Source organism: Pteronotus mesoamericanus, unplaced genomic scaffold (assembly GCF_021234165.1).
Source record: "Pteronotus mesoamericanus isolate MK-2021 breed Mesoamerican mustached bat unplaced genomic scaffold, CSHL_Meso_final contig_74, whole genome shotgun sequence".
Lineage (NCBI taxonomy): Eukaryota > Metazoa > Chordata > Mammalia > Chiroptera > Mormoopidae > Pteronotus > Pteronotus mesoamericanus.
In genome coordinates, this window is record NW_026555247.1 from 30,340,341 (window position 1) to 30,354,721 (window position 14,381).

The window sequence follows — 14,381 nt, forward strand, 5'->3', positions numbered from 1 at the left end:
GCCTTGCTATGGCAAACAGTCTGACTTGTGCCTGCTAACTTAGTAAGCTGGCAAGGAATTAGAAAATGCAAACTGATCTAGAAAAAACACGGGCTTCTAGTAACATTGAAGGGTACCTGTGTACCCAATTCCTGTCCAAGGGCCAAAAATGACTTATTCTTACAGAACTAACAACAGTACTGGTCATAGGCAAAGGGAAAAAATGACACATGCTAGGTGGCAACTTAAGAATTCTCGTGAAAACACAGTTCTCATGACACCTGGAAGCCTGTTGCAAATGTATAAACTACTTGCTACCACCTCCATTTCAAAGCTAAGGCCCAGGGGTCAGAGCTGAATGGAAATCAGGAATGCCGAGGACAGGCTGTCTATTGCGTGTGTTCTTTAACAGAAAGAATCCCAATCAGTCTGTGAATATAATCATTTATTTGTCTTTACAGCGATGATGGAAGAATGTACAGATGTCCTCTTTCAATAAAGTATAAAAATCTGTTTATGTACAGTGAAGTCACAATAATCTTTAATTGGGAAATTTATTGGTTCTCTTGATCCATTCATATTAAAACTGGGTGGCAACAAACATTTCTCATAAGTGCTACATTTCCAGTAGATTGCACCTGGCATCCAAAGCTCAGCTTCATCTTAAGGGTCCTGCTTGATATTACAAAAGACTACTTTTAAGTCCTAGGACTCAAAATAAACATCATTTTTTGAATAATAGATATATACATCAAAAATACATCTAAAAAGGCATTGGTTAGTGCTATTAAAAAGCTCTATGTGCTCGGGTACATTTTTTTTTTCTTACAGGCAAAACCCAGTGGAAACGTTTTGGTTCAATTCTAGGAATTTACTCTTGGGGAACATCAGTCGAAGTTACCTGTAAGGAAAAAAGAAACAAACTTAAGTAATTCAATGATTTCTCAGGTGAGGTCAGCAAAACTTGAAAGAGTAATCAGAGGCTAAATTTCCCTTAGCACCATCTTTTTAAAGCCTTGCTTAGCATTGAGTTATACGGTGTTGTGCATAAAAAGTGCTCAACTCGTCCCCTCATCTTGCAGGCTCAAAGACATGGCACCTCCTCAGGGAGCCTTTGTGGACCCTCCCCGGCAGCGCCCCTGCCACCAGCTCTCAGAGCGCCTTTATTTTTCCTCTGACAGCACACAGCACAGTTGGTAATTGCATGGTTATGTGAGTGTTTATTTAATACGGCTCTGTGGTAAGGCTTTGTGAGCACAGGAACTGGGCAACTGTGTCCATCACTGCATCCATCACTGTGTCCCCAGGCCCTAGCCCTGAGTGCAAGGATGACACTCGGGATGAGGCACGTGCCCCGAGGCTGAAAGGGAAGGGAGGAAAGGTTGAAAGCCAATGTCAGGGTTACAACTCTGTGGCTCACTCTGCTCATTCCCTCCCTCCCTCCCCTCTATCCTTCTCCTCCGTCCTCAGATTTCGCGTCCAAGGACAAAAAAAAAAAAAAATCAGGTACGCATGGTAGAAAGTCAGACAAGACCTGTCGGTAGAAAGCAGGACAGAAGCTGGGAAGCACGATGCTGCACAAACGCTTGGAGATTTGAACGTAATCATTTAAAGAGAACTTACACCCAGCGGAACAAAGTCCATGAAACTCATTATGTGAGATGAGGACGGGATCAAATTCTGCATTTGTTAAAATAAGCTATTTATTATAATTTGAAATGTCCTCATTCTCCCTGCAGCAAATCCATGCTACAAAGAATCTAGAAGAAGGGAGGGGTTTTGCCTACTTTGCAGCCATAATTGTAAAGGGGAGACGACAGACCCCAGAGAGTTGGTGGGGTGGAGGTGGCAGCCCCCTTCACGCCTTCACGTTCTATGGCCATTCCTCCCTACCGGGCTGAGTCCTCTTCTTCTTCCCCTGCTTTTCTCTAAGGACACCTTGGTGGTTTTTTACTGTCTTAATAAAGGTGGCGCGATCCCTTTCAAGTGGCTGTGGGGCCATGATGTCTTCACAGAATGAGAACAAAAGGCTGCAATAACTATCTGGGCCTTGACTACAGAGAGGCGCCAAACAAGGAAGAGCTCATGCACCACCCACGCGAAGGAGAAGCCTTCTTATTCCCCACGGAGGAAGGCGACAATAGGCCACCGCAAGCAAAGAAAACACCGGCAGGTCCAAGCCCCTCTCCCTCTGTGGTGTTAGTTCACCTGACCGTATTCTTAAGCTTCATCTCCACTCTCCATTTCAATATCCATCTCTTCTGTATCAGCAGCTCGTGACAAGATGTCTGCCATCAGGGCTTCTTCCAATTTCTTACGCACTTGTTGTACTCGCTCTTCCTGTTTCCTTTGTAACAAGAGAATGAAAAGACACGGGTCACTGGGCAAGTAATGGAAATATGAAGCTGCTACTGAAGTTCATCTTTACTTCAGAACCATGAACGTTCCTGAGGAAAACACATTTCCTTCTCCCTACACTTTGCAAAAGCTGCTTCTTGCATGAAACAGCCATGAAACCCAACCACACAGGAGGTGAGCGGCATTCCTCCCCTTGCAGAGAGTGCTGGTAGCAGCAGATTTATTTCAGTGACCTTTTCCTCAACTTCAAGAAGTTCAAGTACATGAAGATTTGGGGTTATTCCTATAAAGGGTAATCAAAAATATCTTGGAAGCAGGGGGAGAACAGGAAGTAACATGGAAAATAAAGAAGAGACTTGTTCAATGAAGCGCTGAGACGTGAAGGCAGAGGGTGGGGTGAGCTGGGAGGCCGCTCGGCATTCGGTGGCCAGTACGGGAGAGCCAGCCGGGCTCTCTCCCGGGTTCCCAGGCCTGCTGGCAACTGGCCATCAGGAAGGAAAAGACCACACGCTCCTCTGAACCGAGGGCAAACAGCGAAAAGCAGATCTCGAACTGAAACGAGCCGAGTAGGTCAAGAACAAGGCACAAGTATCTCGGTGTCTTGGTGACTGCAACCCTCAAAAGAACTAATAACATCAAGTTATTAAACAGAAATGGCTCTGAACTATTAGAGGGAAAACAAAGCACAGGGATAAAGACTACTGGTGTGCACTTTATCTCAAAAAATATTTCAGAGCAGAGTTGCTTCCTGACAGGCTGAGTAAGGGACTCCTAAAACAGCTCAAGCAAACAAGGGAGGTAAACAGTAAGTCACATCCTGAACCACGTGGAGAGGCAAAGGTGAAGAAACAGAAGGAGGGAGAAGACTGGTCCATAAAAGTCATAGGAAAAAACAAGGGAGGGAGAGAGGGAGGCAGAGGCCCAGGCCGGAAGGTTAGCCTTGACTGGAAGACAGAACCTGTCGCCTCCCGCGAGCACAGGAGGGTGGGAGGATGGTCGTCAAGTGGGAGGAGAAGCCTCGTGACAAGAGGTGCAACAAGGAACACTTAGGGCTCCACGGGAAATAAAAAAGTGGGTTTCCTCTATCAGCAACCGAGGAAGACAAATTGCAGCGACGCCCACACCTGGGTAGCAGAAGGGGAGAGGAGTGATGTTCCAGAAGACTCCTCAGGGTCCCTGAGAAGTCACTCCTTGGGTGCTCAACCAGTTGGAAAGTTACATTTATATACTCCAGCCCACGTCTCTTTATCTCATGAGATGACCCCCACGGTAGCGAAGTTACCACATATTGTGTAACCACAAAAACCTTCTATGGCATCTTTATTAAACTCTAAAAACAGCACAAAATGTTGAAAGGTATAGACTTCCGCTTTTTAAGTAAATTTTCTAAAACAGGGAGGCTGTCAGTGAGTTAGTCAGAGTCCTACTGCCTCTGTCATATTAAAAGAAACTGGAGTTGAACATATTTTCATGTAGTGCAGCAAGGTCAAGAAGAACATATTGTTTATTTCTTATATAGTTAGTCTTGCCTCCAGCTCAGTGACTCAAGGTTTATGACAAATGACATATGGGTCTCATTGGCAGTCTCTCACTCCAATAATAGAGCATGAGAACGTATGTGACTGCCCTCGAGTAATTCCATTAGAAAGACAAAGGAAATGGAGTGAATGGTGCTTTTGGCTGGAGAAGGACGTCTTAGACCCTAATATTGCCATGATTCTCTTTCGTCTTGGGAATTACTCCCCACATTTATGAAAGCTGAAATTGAAGCACTTTCCCACTGGGGTAGGCAGGATTCTAACACAGTCCCCAAGTTGTCCCCTGTCCTACCCCTGCATAAACTCCCTGTATAATCCCCCTCAAGGGTAGGTGGACCTTGTGAGTATGGTGGACTAAAACTCCATGATTAGGCTACTAATCAACTGACCTTGAGTCAATCAAAAGAGAGTATCGTAGAGATGCAGACCTAGTCAGAAGAGCCCCTGAAAGGTGCTGGCCCTTCCTGAAAGAAGCTGCAGAGGGGGTGTGGTGGGACCCACGGGACGAGGAACTGCCACCGGCCTCGAAGGGCTGAGGATATCGCCCACCTCACAGTCAGCGAGAGCACAGGGACCTCCGTCCTACAGCTGCAGGGAAATGAATTCTGCAACAACCACTGGAAACCGAAAGGGGCCCCAGTGGATGCAGAAGGAAGTGCGGTCCAGCAGACACTTTGATTTCAGTCTGTAAGGCCTGGGCAGAGAATCCAGTCGGGCCTGGCCAGACTTTGGACCTATGGAACTGTGAGTTATAAACGGGCATTGTTTAAAGCCAGTAAGTTTATGAGAATCTGTTACTTAGTATGAGAAAACAAATACACACATGGATGAAAATATTATCAAAGAGGCTGAAAAAATATATACTTAAGGTTGAGATCTTTAATTGAAAGTTTAATATAAACAGAATATTGGCAACACAAAGGGCAGACAATTCCACTGGCAGTAATTTATTTTGAACCTGTAATAATTCAGCAAAAAATGTTTGCTTAATTATTTCTGTTATGATACTTACATCAAATGGACAATTTACTAAAGTCTGCCTTAAAAGGAAATCATCCAATGGCTTTGAAATCGTTTCCTTTCCTATCAAAAGATCTGGTGTTGAAGCCACCAACATTCCCAAGCTATCGCTCAGACAACCTCAGTCAACACCGAAATGACCTGGTGAAATCCTGCTGATTACTCATTGCAAGACAGAAAACAACTTGTCTCCTGAGTAATTTCCTTCCTTAAGGGTAAGTTAAGCCAAAAAACAAGTTGATTCCTCTCCTTGATTTTACATTTTGTTTTTCTTTAACACTGATCATAAATTCTATGTAATCAAGGCATCTGAATGAATGCGGCATTGAACCACTCTGCATCTTTGTAAATCCAGACAGGTTTAAACAAAATTATAAACCTAGCTAGACTCATGCATTTAAAAACATTCTCACACCACCTTATATGGATTCAAGGAAAAAACACAAATATAATACATATTTGTAAATTATATGATTCCAAAGTGCCATCTGCTGGTTTTGTCTAGGAATCAGACCCAGGAAAGCTTTCCGATTTACATCAGAGGATAGAAACAATGATGTAGACACACATTGCCATATTTTTAAAGGAAATACAGTATGCTACACTATCATTATAAACTAATGGTACTCGAGTTCACAAATCCCTTCTAGGAATGTCTTTGAGGTCTTCATATCTAGAGTAGTGCTGCTTCTCCTGGGCAACAGTTTGCTTCTGCTTTCTGGGCCTTACCAGTTTGAGTTGTGCACTTTCCTTCCACTATTAGCAGCTCAACACCTGATTTGTGGCTCAGCCTCAGGAAAAGTAAAAGGTGTTAATAGATTGTGCCCTCTCCTTATTCCCAGCTCTGTTTTATTGCCTTACCCTTTGTTTCATCTTTCCCATTTGCTAATTTAGCGTGTGTGTGCGTGTACATACATGTGTGTCTGTCTCTCTCTCTGGAACCACCTTAAATCTTTCCTCGAAGGTAAAGTAGAGATAAATAAATCTCTAAATCGAGCTAAAGTGAGGTAAACATAATCAAGGTAAGTAAATTAAACATGGAAAACACAACTGATCTTAAAGGAGCATGCTTATGCTTTGCTTTAAAGAGAGACTGTTTTGCAGATACACCAGTGCAGGAAGCAATGCAAAAAGGCATAGCCGGTGAGAGGGAGAACCCCTAACTGCAGAAGACGCAGCAAAGATGATGAGCAGAGTACAACTGACCTGTCCTTTGGACATGATCAGGATGACGCCCTTATCCACACCACGTCTGCCTTTTTCAACATGTGTTTGTTTTAAATGTCTATGTCACCTTCCACTGCTTTCAAAAAAGCTCCGTAAATAGACATACGTAACTTTCCCAGTTACCTATGTATTACTAGAGATTCCACTGAATCCAACAGGCAGTAGAGTACGCAATTTTATCGAAAGTAAAAGACAAGTTTTGGAGGTCAGATCAAATGGCCTTACCTAATGTCTTCATCTGTGACAATGAAAGCTTTGCAGAGGGGTTGAGATGTGTTGAGCCAAACAGCGGGGTTCTTCTCCACAGCAGGGGAGACTTGCCCTGTGATGGGTGCAGAGCTCGTGTGCAAAGCACTGGCAACAGCAGATAAGAGGGTCTCGTCATTACTGCCTGGACCGACTCCTGCAATCAGAGATTCATGCTTGTTGAGGGAGATTTCCAGATGTGCTAAGCAAACCTTGTATCATCGAGAACCACCAATATTTTTATGTTCGTTTTATATTCATGTATTTAAAATTGAAATAAGCCAAAGGAGCAAAGGATTATATAATATCTCCTTAATAGTTATTATACACCAAAAAATTAACATTAAGGAAATGGTAACAAAACAGCTAAGCACTTCAATAGAATTTTACCATAACTTTTAAAGTACATTTTCCAAATTTTTTTCTAAACTTTATAAAAGTTAGCTACATTTCCTCAAGCAAGGTTAATGCATTCCTGAACTGTTTCTGGAATGGTTTCTCCTGTAGTTTTTACATTAATTTCTAGCAATATCTCAACACTTATCTTCTTTGTTTCAAGACTTCAAAGGAGAAATCAATGCAAGCATGCTGTGCCTACAGTTTTCAGCAATGTTTTCAAACACCTAACAGAATATCCAAGTTAATAGATTCACTTAATGACTGCACACCTTGCCTCCTTTTAGGAGACTGGCCACTATGGCCACATTTAAATGCATTGCTTAACGTCATAAACTTGTTACACCGGTTAAAGCAATATTTCCAAGGACAGAGAGATGAGACAACATTCTAACCATGAGTCAGGAGGACTTTTAAACAATCCACAATACATCAAAATTTAGATGCTGAAGTTCTCATACTTGAAAAATGCTTCTCTAGAACTCGGCATTAACATGACACGGCAGGCACAACAGCAACTGCGTCCCCCACTCCAGACCCCACGGGCTGCGGCTCCCGGACGAGGGCGCCTCGGCTCCCACTGCCGGCTCCCACTGCCGTTTGCAGCAGCAGTTTGTGGAGGGAGAGGCGGAGGGGAGCTGCTAGCTGTTCTTTCGATAAGAGACAAGAGCCAGCAAGTGCCGGGGCGGGGCCAGAGGCTGCACGAGCAGGAAGCTTGGGGAGTTCTGCCACTCAGCTGTGTTTGGTTCTAAAAGCAGCACACAGGTTAATTTATATGAGAAACCTAACCTAAAGCCAACATTTTTACACAGAAAAAACGCCTTAGGTAACAAACACTGCCCTGAAGCCTCCCTGTAACATACGAACGTGTCGCGGACATTGTCCCCTGGGTTTACTAAAACACAAGAGGCTGTCATCCAGCAAGGCATCCATTCCCCCGAGGAGACCTCGTCTAAATCACTGCTGACTCCACAGAATCTAACACAGAGCCTGGCACACAGTGGGTACTGCTCGACTGAACTGAGATAATACCTTGAAGACCTTTAGGTAGTTCCATGGTTTTTATAATTTGTTCTGTTACATCTGATGCACTAAGTCCTTGTAGCCTCTTCTCCCAGAAAAGCTGTAAGGCAAAACATCACCGTTAATAGATACATTCTCGGAACAAGAAAGTAGCGCATCGATGCTGTTGAATAATGAAATTGAAATCATTTCAATAGTTGCCTAATTTCCCCATATTTTTCTTACAAAAAGCTAAATGATACTCCAAACAGGAATTACTTCAACATATCATCATTCTTTCAAATGATACTACTAAAAAAAAAAAAAAGTTTTGTTATTTGATGCAACCTGTTCACTTACACAGTACTATAGCTATGTCATATATTATATATAGGTCTTTATAAGGCATCTTCCAGAGAATATAACTTGAATTTTTAAAGCTTCATTTGGCATAAAAATGTAAGGTTATACCTTATCAGGGGAAAGAAAACGAATTACATTACATAAGGCCTCTATATCCAGTACCGTTAGGGACAGAACTCTTCCACCTGTGATTTTTCCAAGACAATCAAGTTTAGCCCTTTAGCATACTTTAAGGAGGAAAAAAAGGCCATTTTTAATGGGAACTTTTCTAAAATGTTTTAGACACTTCCTTGCTATTGTTAAGGCCGATGCCGCGTCCCTGAGCGGCCGCCTCCCTGCTGCACAGAGCCTGGGCCCCCTAACCCGCTCAGGGCTGCAGTGGGGCCGCCGGAGGCCCTTCGTGCCCTGGGCGGCCACTGAGCACACAATTGCTTCTCCAAACTCTAAACGGGCTGAGGCAGCTCTGCCGTTTGATTTTATGTCCCTCCAATAGTTCACTCTCTCCTGGTTAGCTACTACTTCTCACTACTGTCATTGATCCGCTCGGCATGTATTTTTCAGCTCCTACTATGTGCTGTGTTTGCCCTGTGGATGCAACAGTAGGTAACGTAGTGTCTGGGTCCTCAAGCCTTCATCTTTCCCTAGCCTGTTTCATATCCACCACAGGCCACAAAACAGACAAAGGTACTCCGTAGGACTCCCTATGTTTGTCTTTAACCTTGGATACCCGAGGCCTGTCACAGAGAGGGTATGGAAAAAAGGTTCGTGTGAATGACTCAATATGGGCGTAACTGGACTCAGAATGAGGGTCTTGAGGGACACACCAACCCAAGCTGAAACCCCAGCTCTAGGTGTGTGGCTTTGGACACGTTCCATAACTTCAGAAGCTTTGATTTCCTCTTCTGTAAACTGAGGCAGCAATGACTACCACATAAGATCCTTGTGGGGATTAAACAAGGCAGGACATACACAGCACTGGTCACAGAGTACACCTAAGGTTTGGGATGTTTACTTTCTGTAAATTTGAACTATTCTGAGGGCTTTCTGGGCTTCTAATTCTGACCTCCAGATATATAAAAATAATCAGATGACTGCCATCCCCCGCCATACTGTATTTCATTTAAGATACAATAATAATTGTATTTATGGCAGAACAGTAACATGTTGGATTTACAATAACCTCAATGCTAGTACCAAGAGTAACCTGCAATAGAACGCTTCCCTCTCCTTTGAAGGCCTCTGGTACGTGGTAAGACCTCCTTACATCTCTCCCCACAAATTACGTCATGAGCTGAATATGTAGTCAACATATATGAGAACACAAATACATTAAGCATCGTGGGTGCATAAAAGTTAGGGGAAGATTATAACTGACGAATGTGACAAATGTCCCAAGAAACCCTGCCTGCTTTCTATTTCCTCTTTAGGGGAATAACATCATCTAAGTTTTGAATGTCACAACTATAGAAAGAGACAAGGAAAACAAAAACCAGTTAATTTCTAATGAAAACATATTCAGAGGAATCAGTGAATATGAGAATAGTAAGTACTTTTATAATAAAATTTTATACATAATTTAATTTGCAAAAAATAAATCAACACTACCAAAAAACCAAGTATGAAAATTATGTACAGATAAAATTAATAATATTTTACATCTAAACATTCCAATTCTAAAATATCAAGTTAAATTTTTTACTTTCTATCATTTTTAATTCTTAATTTTTAAATTCCTATTAATCTGAAGGAAAAAAAAACAATGAAAAAAATTGAGGACGGAAAATTTTGCAAACTAAATCTCGGCCTGAGACACGCATGTGCGGCTGCACATTACACTCCTGGGACTGCCTCTCCTCAGACGGGCCCCGAGTACATCCGAAGTCGAGCCTGATAGGCAAGAACGGCCTCTTTATAACCGAAGCGCTTCCCCCGTGAAAACGCACCTCTATGTATTTACGTAAGTGTATGTGTGCTTATGAGCATTTCTCCAACCACGACCCCCAAAGGAGGTGGAAGAAGAGGGAAAGGTCAGAGGACAAAGGGAGGCGGTCTGAAGAAGCCAGCATTTGAGGGGTCAAGCTCCCCCTGCCCTCGGCTCCACCTCTTCTCTCGCCCATTCAGACCTCACAAGCTCACCTAACTTTCATGAGAACTGAAACAGTCTCTATGAAATAATGTTTACACCTTCATGTCGACACCGCAATATAGGGTGGGGCAAAAGTAGGTTTACAGTTGTGAGTACATGAAACAGCTTACTCTTGGGTTATTATATGTTAATTATTGTATTATTTTCCATACGAACAACTGCAAACCAACTCTTGCCCCACTGAATATATTCCTAACTCCCCTTCTCCATATTCATCTTCTCAGGTTCCTACCAGTCCTGTTCGTTTTGAGGAAGGGGTGTTCTTTGTACTTTAAAATGTTTTTTAAATTCATGGAGAGCAGGCATACTGCTAAGTGAAAGCAGCCAGTCGTTGACAGACTATATGATCCAATTTATGGGACATTCTGGAAAAGAAGAAACAGCAGGGACGGCGGCTGGGGCCGGAGGGAGGGCCTGACGACCCAGGCCCGCACGGGGAATTCTTCAGGGTTTAGGGCTGTGCTCGCTGATTTTATCCAGGTGATACAAATACCATTTTCTACTTTCCCCCAAGCCAGTTGCTCAAGGAATGATCGACACGCACTGTCTCCATTCCTTCAGGCCCATCCCCTGAACAGGAATTCTCGCTAAATCTACTCTGACAGTCCGTCAGTGACTCACCAAATTCAATGCTCTTTTCTCATTCTTTGGTTACTTTATAGCCCTGAACGCTTTGGAGGCAGGCAGAGGAAGAAGGAGGTCTTCCTCTGCCTCCATTTAAAATTTCCTGGTCTGTTCATTTGTGAATTCCACATTTTTACTAGGTGATTAATTGTGGGCATATGGAGTTCTTCCTAGTGCATTACTTCTGGAATCATTATAAATCTAAAAACAAAAATACTGAAAAGAGGGGTCTCCCTAAATTTGTAAGGAGCCCCCTCCACGACAGCTACCTAGTCTCTTGCACCACACTTTCATAAACACTGTTGCTTTCATAAATCCTAACCTACGCCCTGAGAATCTGACCTTCCGGTCAGATCCGATGACTTTCTCAGCTTCACCTGCTGCCCAGTGTGAGGCAAATAATCAATGGAAAACTTTTAAGGGGCAATGATGTAATATTTGGAGAGACTCCCAGAATGTGCTAGCGCCCTTAATAATTACACCCCTTCTCATCCCCCCACTGATCGGACCCTCCAGGTGCCTCTAACATCTTGTTCTCTTTGTCACCCTCCAGTGTATAAGGAAACTGACAGCACCCATCTGCGTATCACTTTATGTTGCCAGCAGCCTGGGCAGCGACCGACGCAGTGAGCTGATGGAGAAGCACAGGATGGGATTAAAAGTTCCAAAGCCACAAAGTGCCTAAAATACCAGTGACCGAGGCAGGGCAGCTTGGGAGAAACCATTTACTGGAAACTGGAATCCATCTCTAGGCCTTTGCCCTACATGGGCGCAGTAGGCACCTCCCTGACATCAGTGGCAGCACAGCCAGACTCTGTCTCCGAATCCCAGGGGACAGGCGTGCTGGTGTGAAACGAGAGGCACTGCTTTAGCGAGAGGAACGCTCAAACCTGTTTCCCGCAGGTAAAACCAACCCAGAATACACCCGTGGCCTTTCCTTCATTGCTGTGGATCTACCTGGGGCTTTGAGGCATTTGTTCAACTTGCCTAAGGATATCCAAGAAGAGGATGAGGAAGAAAGAGGGATCACAGACAAGCCTCACAACTGCTCACAAACACACCCCATTCTAACGCGCCGGGCACTCGGGCTGGTCACGGTTATTCTTAGTTCTGTCCTTCACCCGAGCTTAATCACACATACTCTGGAGGGATCTGCAGTCATCTGGGGTGGTCAGACAGGAGAGTTTAGTGGAAAAAAGTCATTAAAGCAGCGGTCCCCAACCTTTTTGGCACCAGGGGCCAGTTTTTCCAGGGATTGGGGGGCGGGGGGGGTGAGGAGAAAGGAGGTAGAGCTTCCCTTGAGGCCCCATTTCCCAATAGCCCAGGGGTTGGGGACCCCTCAATTAAAGGATGGATCCGAACTCAACAAATGTTCTTCTAGTGCCCGTTATACTCAAAATATTCTAAGGGTTACAAAGATAACTGGTAACCGCTGCCCTCCAGAAGTTGACTGTTTGGTGGAAAAGTAGCAAAACTCTACAAGGAAGCCTGTAGTAAGTGCAATAATGAAGGCACAAAACTAATTCCAATTTGGGAGAATCGGGGAAGGCTTTTAGGAAGAGGTAGCTCTTGAAAAGTGTGTAAGAATCCAACAGAGGAGGAAAGACCATGCCAAGCCAAGAAAATAGCTTGAGCAAAGGCACAGAGGTGAGACAGAGAGGACAAGCCAGTATTTCCTCATTTTTATGAGGAAGAACAAGCATAGTGGTTTCTTTAAAATGCATATTCCGAGGCCTCAGCCCCCAGAGATTCCATTCAGTATGTCAAATCCAGTGGATAGCATGGACAGCTTTTAATTAAGATTTCCCAAAACTGTAATTTTCTTGTTATTTTTACCCCTTCTATTTCCATACTGTGATGACAGTAAAGCCTTTGGAAAAACCTCAGAAGGGCTTTGAGCATTTTTCAAGAATAGAAGGTAGAAGAGAATCAGGGAACACAAGCTACATTTCTGTTTTGCAATGAAGGAGCAAAAAGACTCAAACCAGCAACAACGGCCTAGAGCAGAGTGCCTGTCTCAGCGATGCTGATGTTTGGGGTTGGATAACTCTTCGTTGTGGTCGTGCAGCATCCCTGGCCTACATCTGCTGGATACCGGTAGCACTGTCCCATTTGTGACAACCAAAAATGTTTCCAGGCATGGCCAAGTCTCCTTAGTGTATGGGGGAACTGGGGGGGTGGGGCAGGGATGACTTGGGGGCAAAATCAAGTCTGGTTGAGGACCACTGGTCCAGGGGAAGAGGACAGGAGGGCAGGTTTACAACGGCGGGGCCCATTTCTCGGAGCTGAACGGAGGGGAGACCGCTCCGTTGGCACACGCAGTCACTGCAGCCAGCTCCTCTCCCCACTTCCCCGGGGACGCGTTCCTGGGCCTTAGAAGAACTACCCCTAAGTGGCCTGGCGCTTCTTACTTTAGGTGTTGAGTGTAATGACTTTCTGAGAGGAACACGGCTATAAACAGTAATTATTTTTAAACATTCAGACACACTTTATATTCAGTGGTCTTTTGTGGGCTGGGCTGGATGCTAGAAACATTTATATTATCATTTGTATTGGAGATTTGTATAGTTCCGAACAACTGAAACCTGACAGTTTATGTTTCACCCCATATGCTAGAAAGCATCCGTATGTACAGAGTTTAAAAGGAACTTTCTGACAACATAAACATGTGCTAATCTGTGACTGATACTAAGAAAGGCACAGCCCCATTCAGAATACCCTCAGGAGGTCGAGCATAGGTAATGTAACAAAACAGAACCAAGCATGAACATGTTAATTTCTGTAATTGCTTAGTATGTAACTATCAGTAGGGCCTGGCCAACTTTGAACTAAAAGCCCAAAGAAAAAGCATCTCATCAAACTGAGCTACAGAAAAGCTTAAAACTTACTTTAGCCCTCATTTATCGTCTTAAAATGCATCTTCCTTTGCCTTCTGAAATTATAATCCCCATGTGAAAAAAAATTATAAAGAAACACTGCAATTTCAACAATGAAAGTACATAAAGTTTATCTTTACCTCATATATCTGAACTCCTACCTCTTACTGTTTATTTTAAATACCATAAACTGAATGTTAGCCCCTAAGTCAAGAAGCCTGTAATAATCAACTCTACAGCAAACTATAAAAACCAGGAGCTCAAGTAGAAAGTCCCAGGCCTCTTCAAAGGCCCCCTCACCTCAGACTCCCTCCGCACTGTTTCCCCGGAACCTCCTCACTCGCCTCCTGGCTCCAGGAGGAAGTTCTTCGCTACTTTCCAAAGACTATTTCTGCGCTCGGCTCTTGGTCACACCTCCTCCAGCCTCCTCCTGGTCTTGCCTCAACAATTCTCCCAATTTTTCCTCTCCTATTTTCCCTTTCCTTTTACTCTCCTGGGGCATCTTCCCCGGAAGTGAGAGATAATATTAAATCACTGATAACCTAAAAACTGCTATTCACACTATTTCTCCCGCAAACCATCTCTATCTTCCTCTTCCACTAGGAG

The 14,381-nt window shown here is 43.8% G+C and overlaps 1 protein-coding gene across 2 annotated transcripts in view; it reads right to left on the reverse strand.

Annotated features, from left to right (window-relative positions):
* Positions 1-409: 409 nt before the first annotated feature.
* Positions 410-14,381, reverse strand: part of MBD2 (methyl-CpG binding domain protein 2) — a 58,369-nt gene continuing 44,397 nt past the window's right edge. Inside the window, exons 4-7 of one of the 2 annotated variants that reach the window (XM_054583676.1) lie at positions 7,797-7,887; positions 6,348-6,525; positions 2,193-2,326; positions 410-880 (exon numbers count right to left, since the gene is read on the reverse strand). In XM_054583676.1, the coding sequence (XP_054439651.1) occupies positions 2,200-2,326; positions 6,348-6,525; positions 7,797-7,887 (396 nt within the window). In that variant the 3' untranslated portion in view covers positions 410-880; positions 2,193-2,199. Of the gene's footprint in view, positions 881-2,187; positions 2,327-6,347; positions 6,526-7,796; positions 7,888-14,381 lie in introns of both variants that reach the window. The other variant, XM_054583675.1, reaches the window with a different exon arrangement.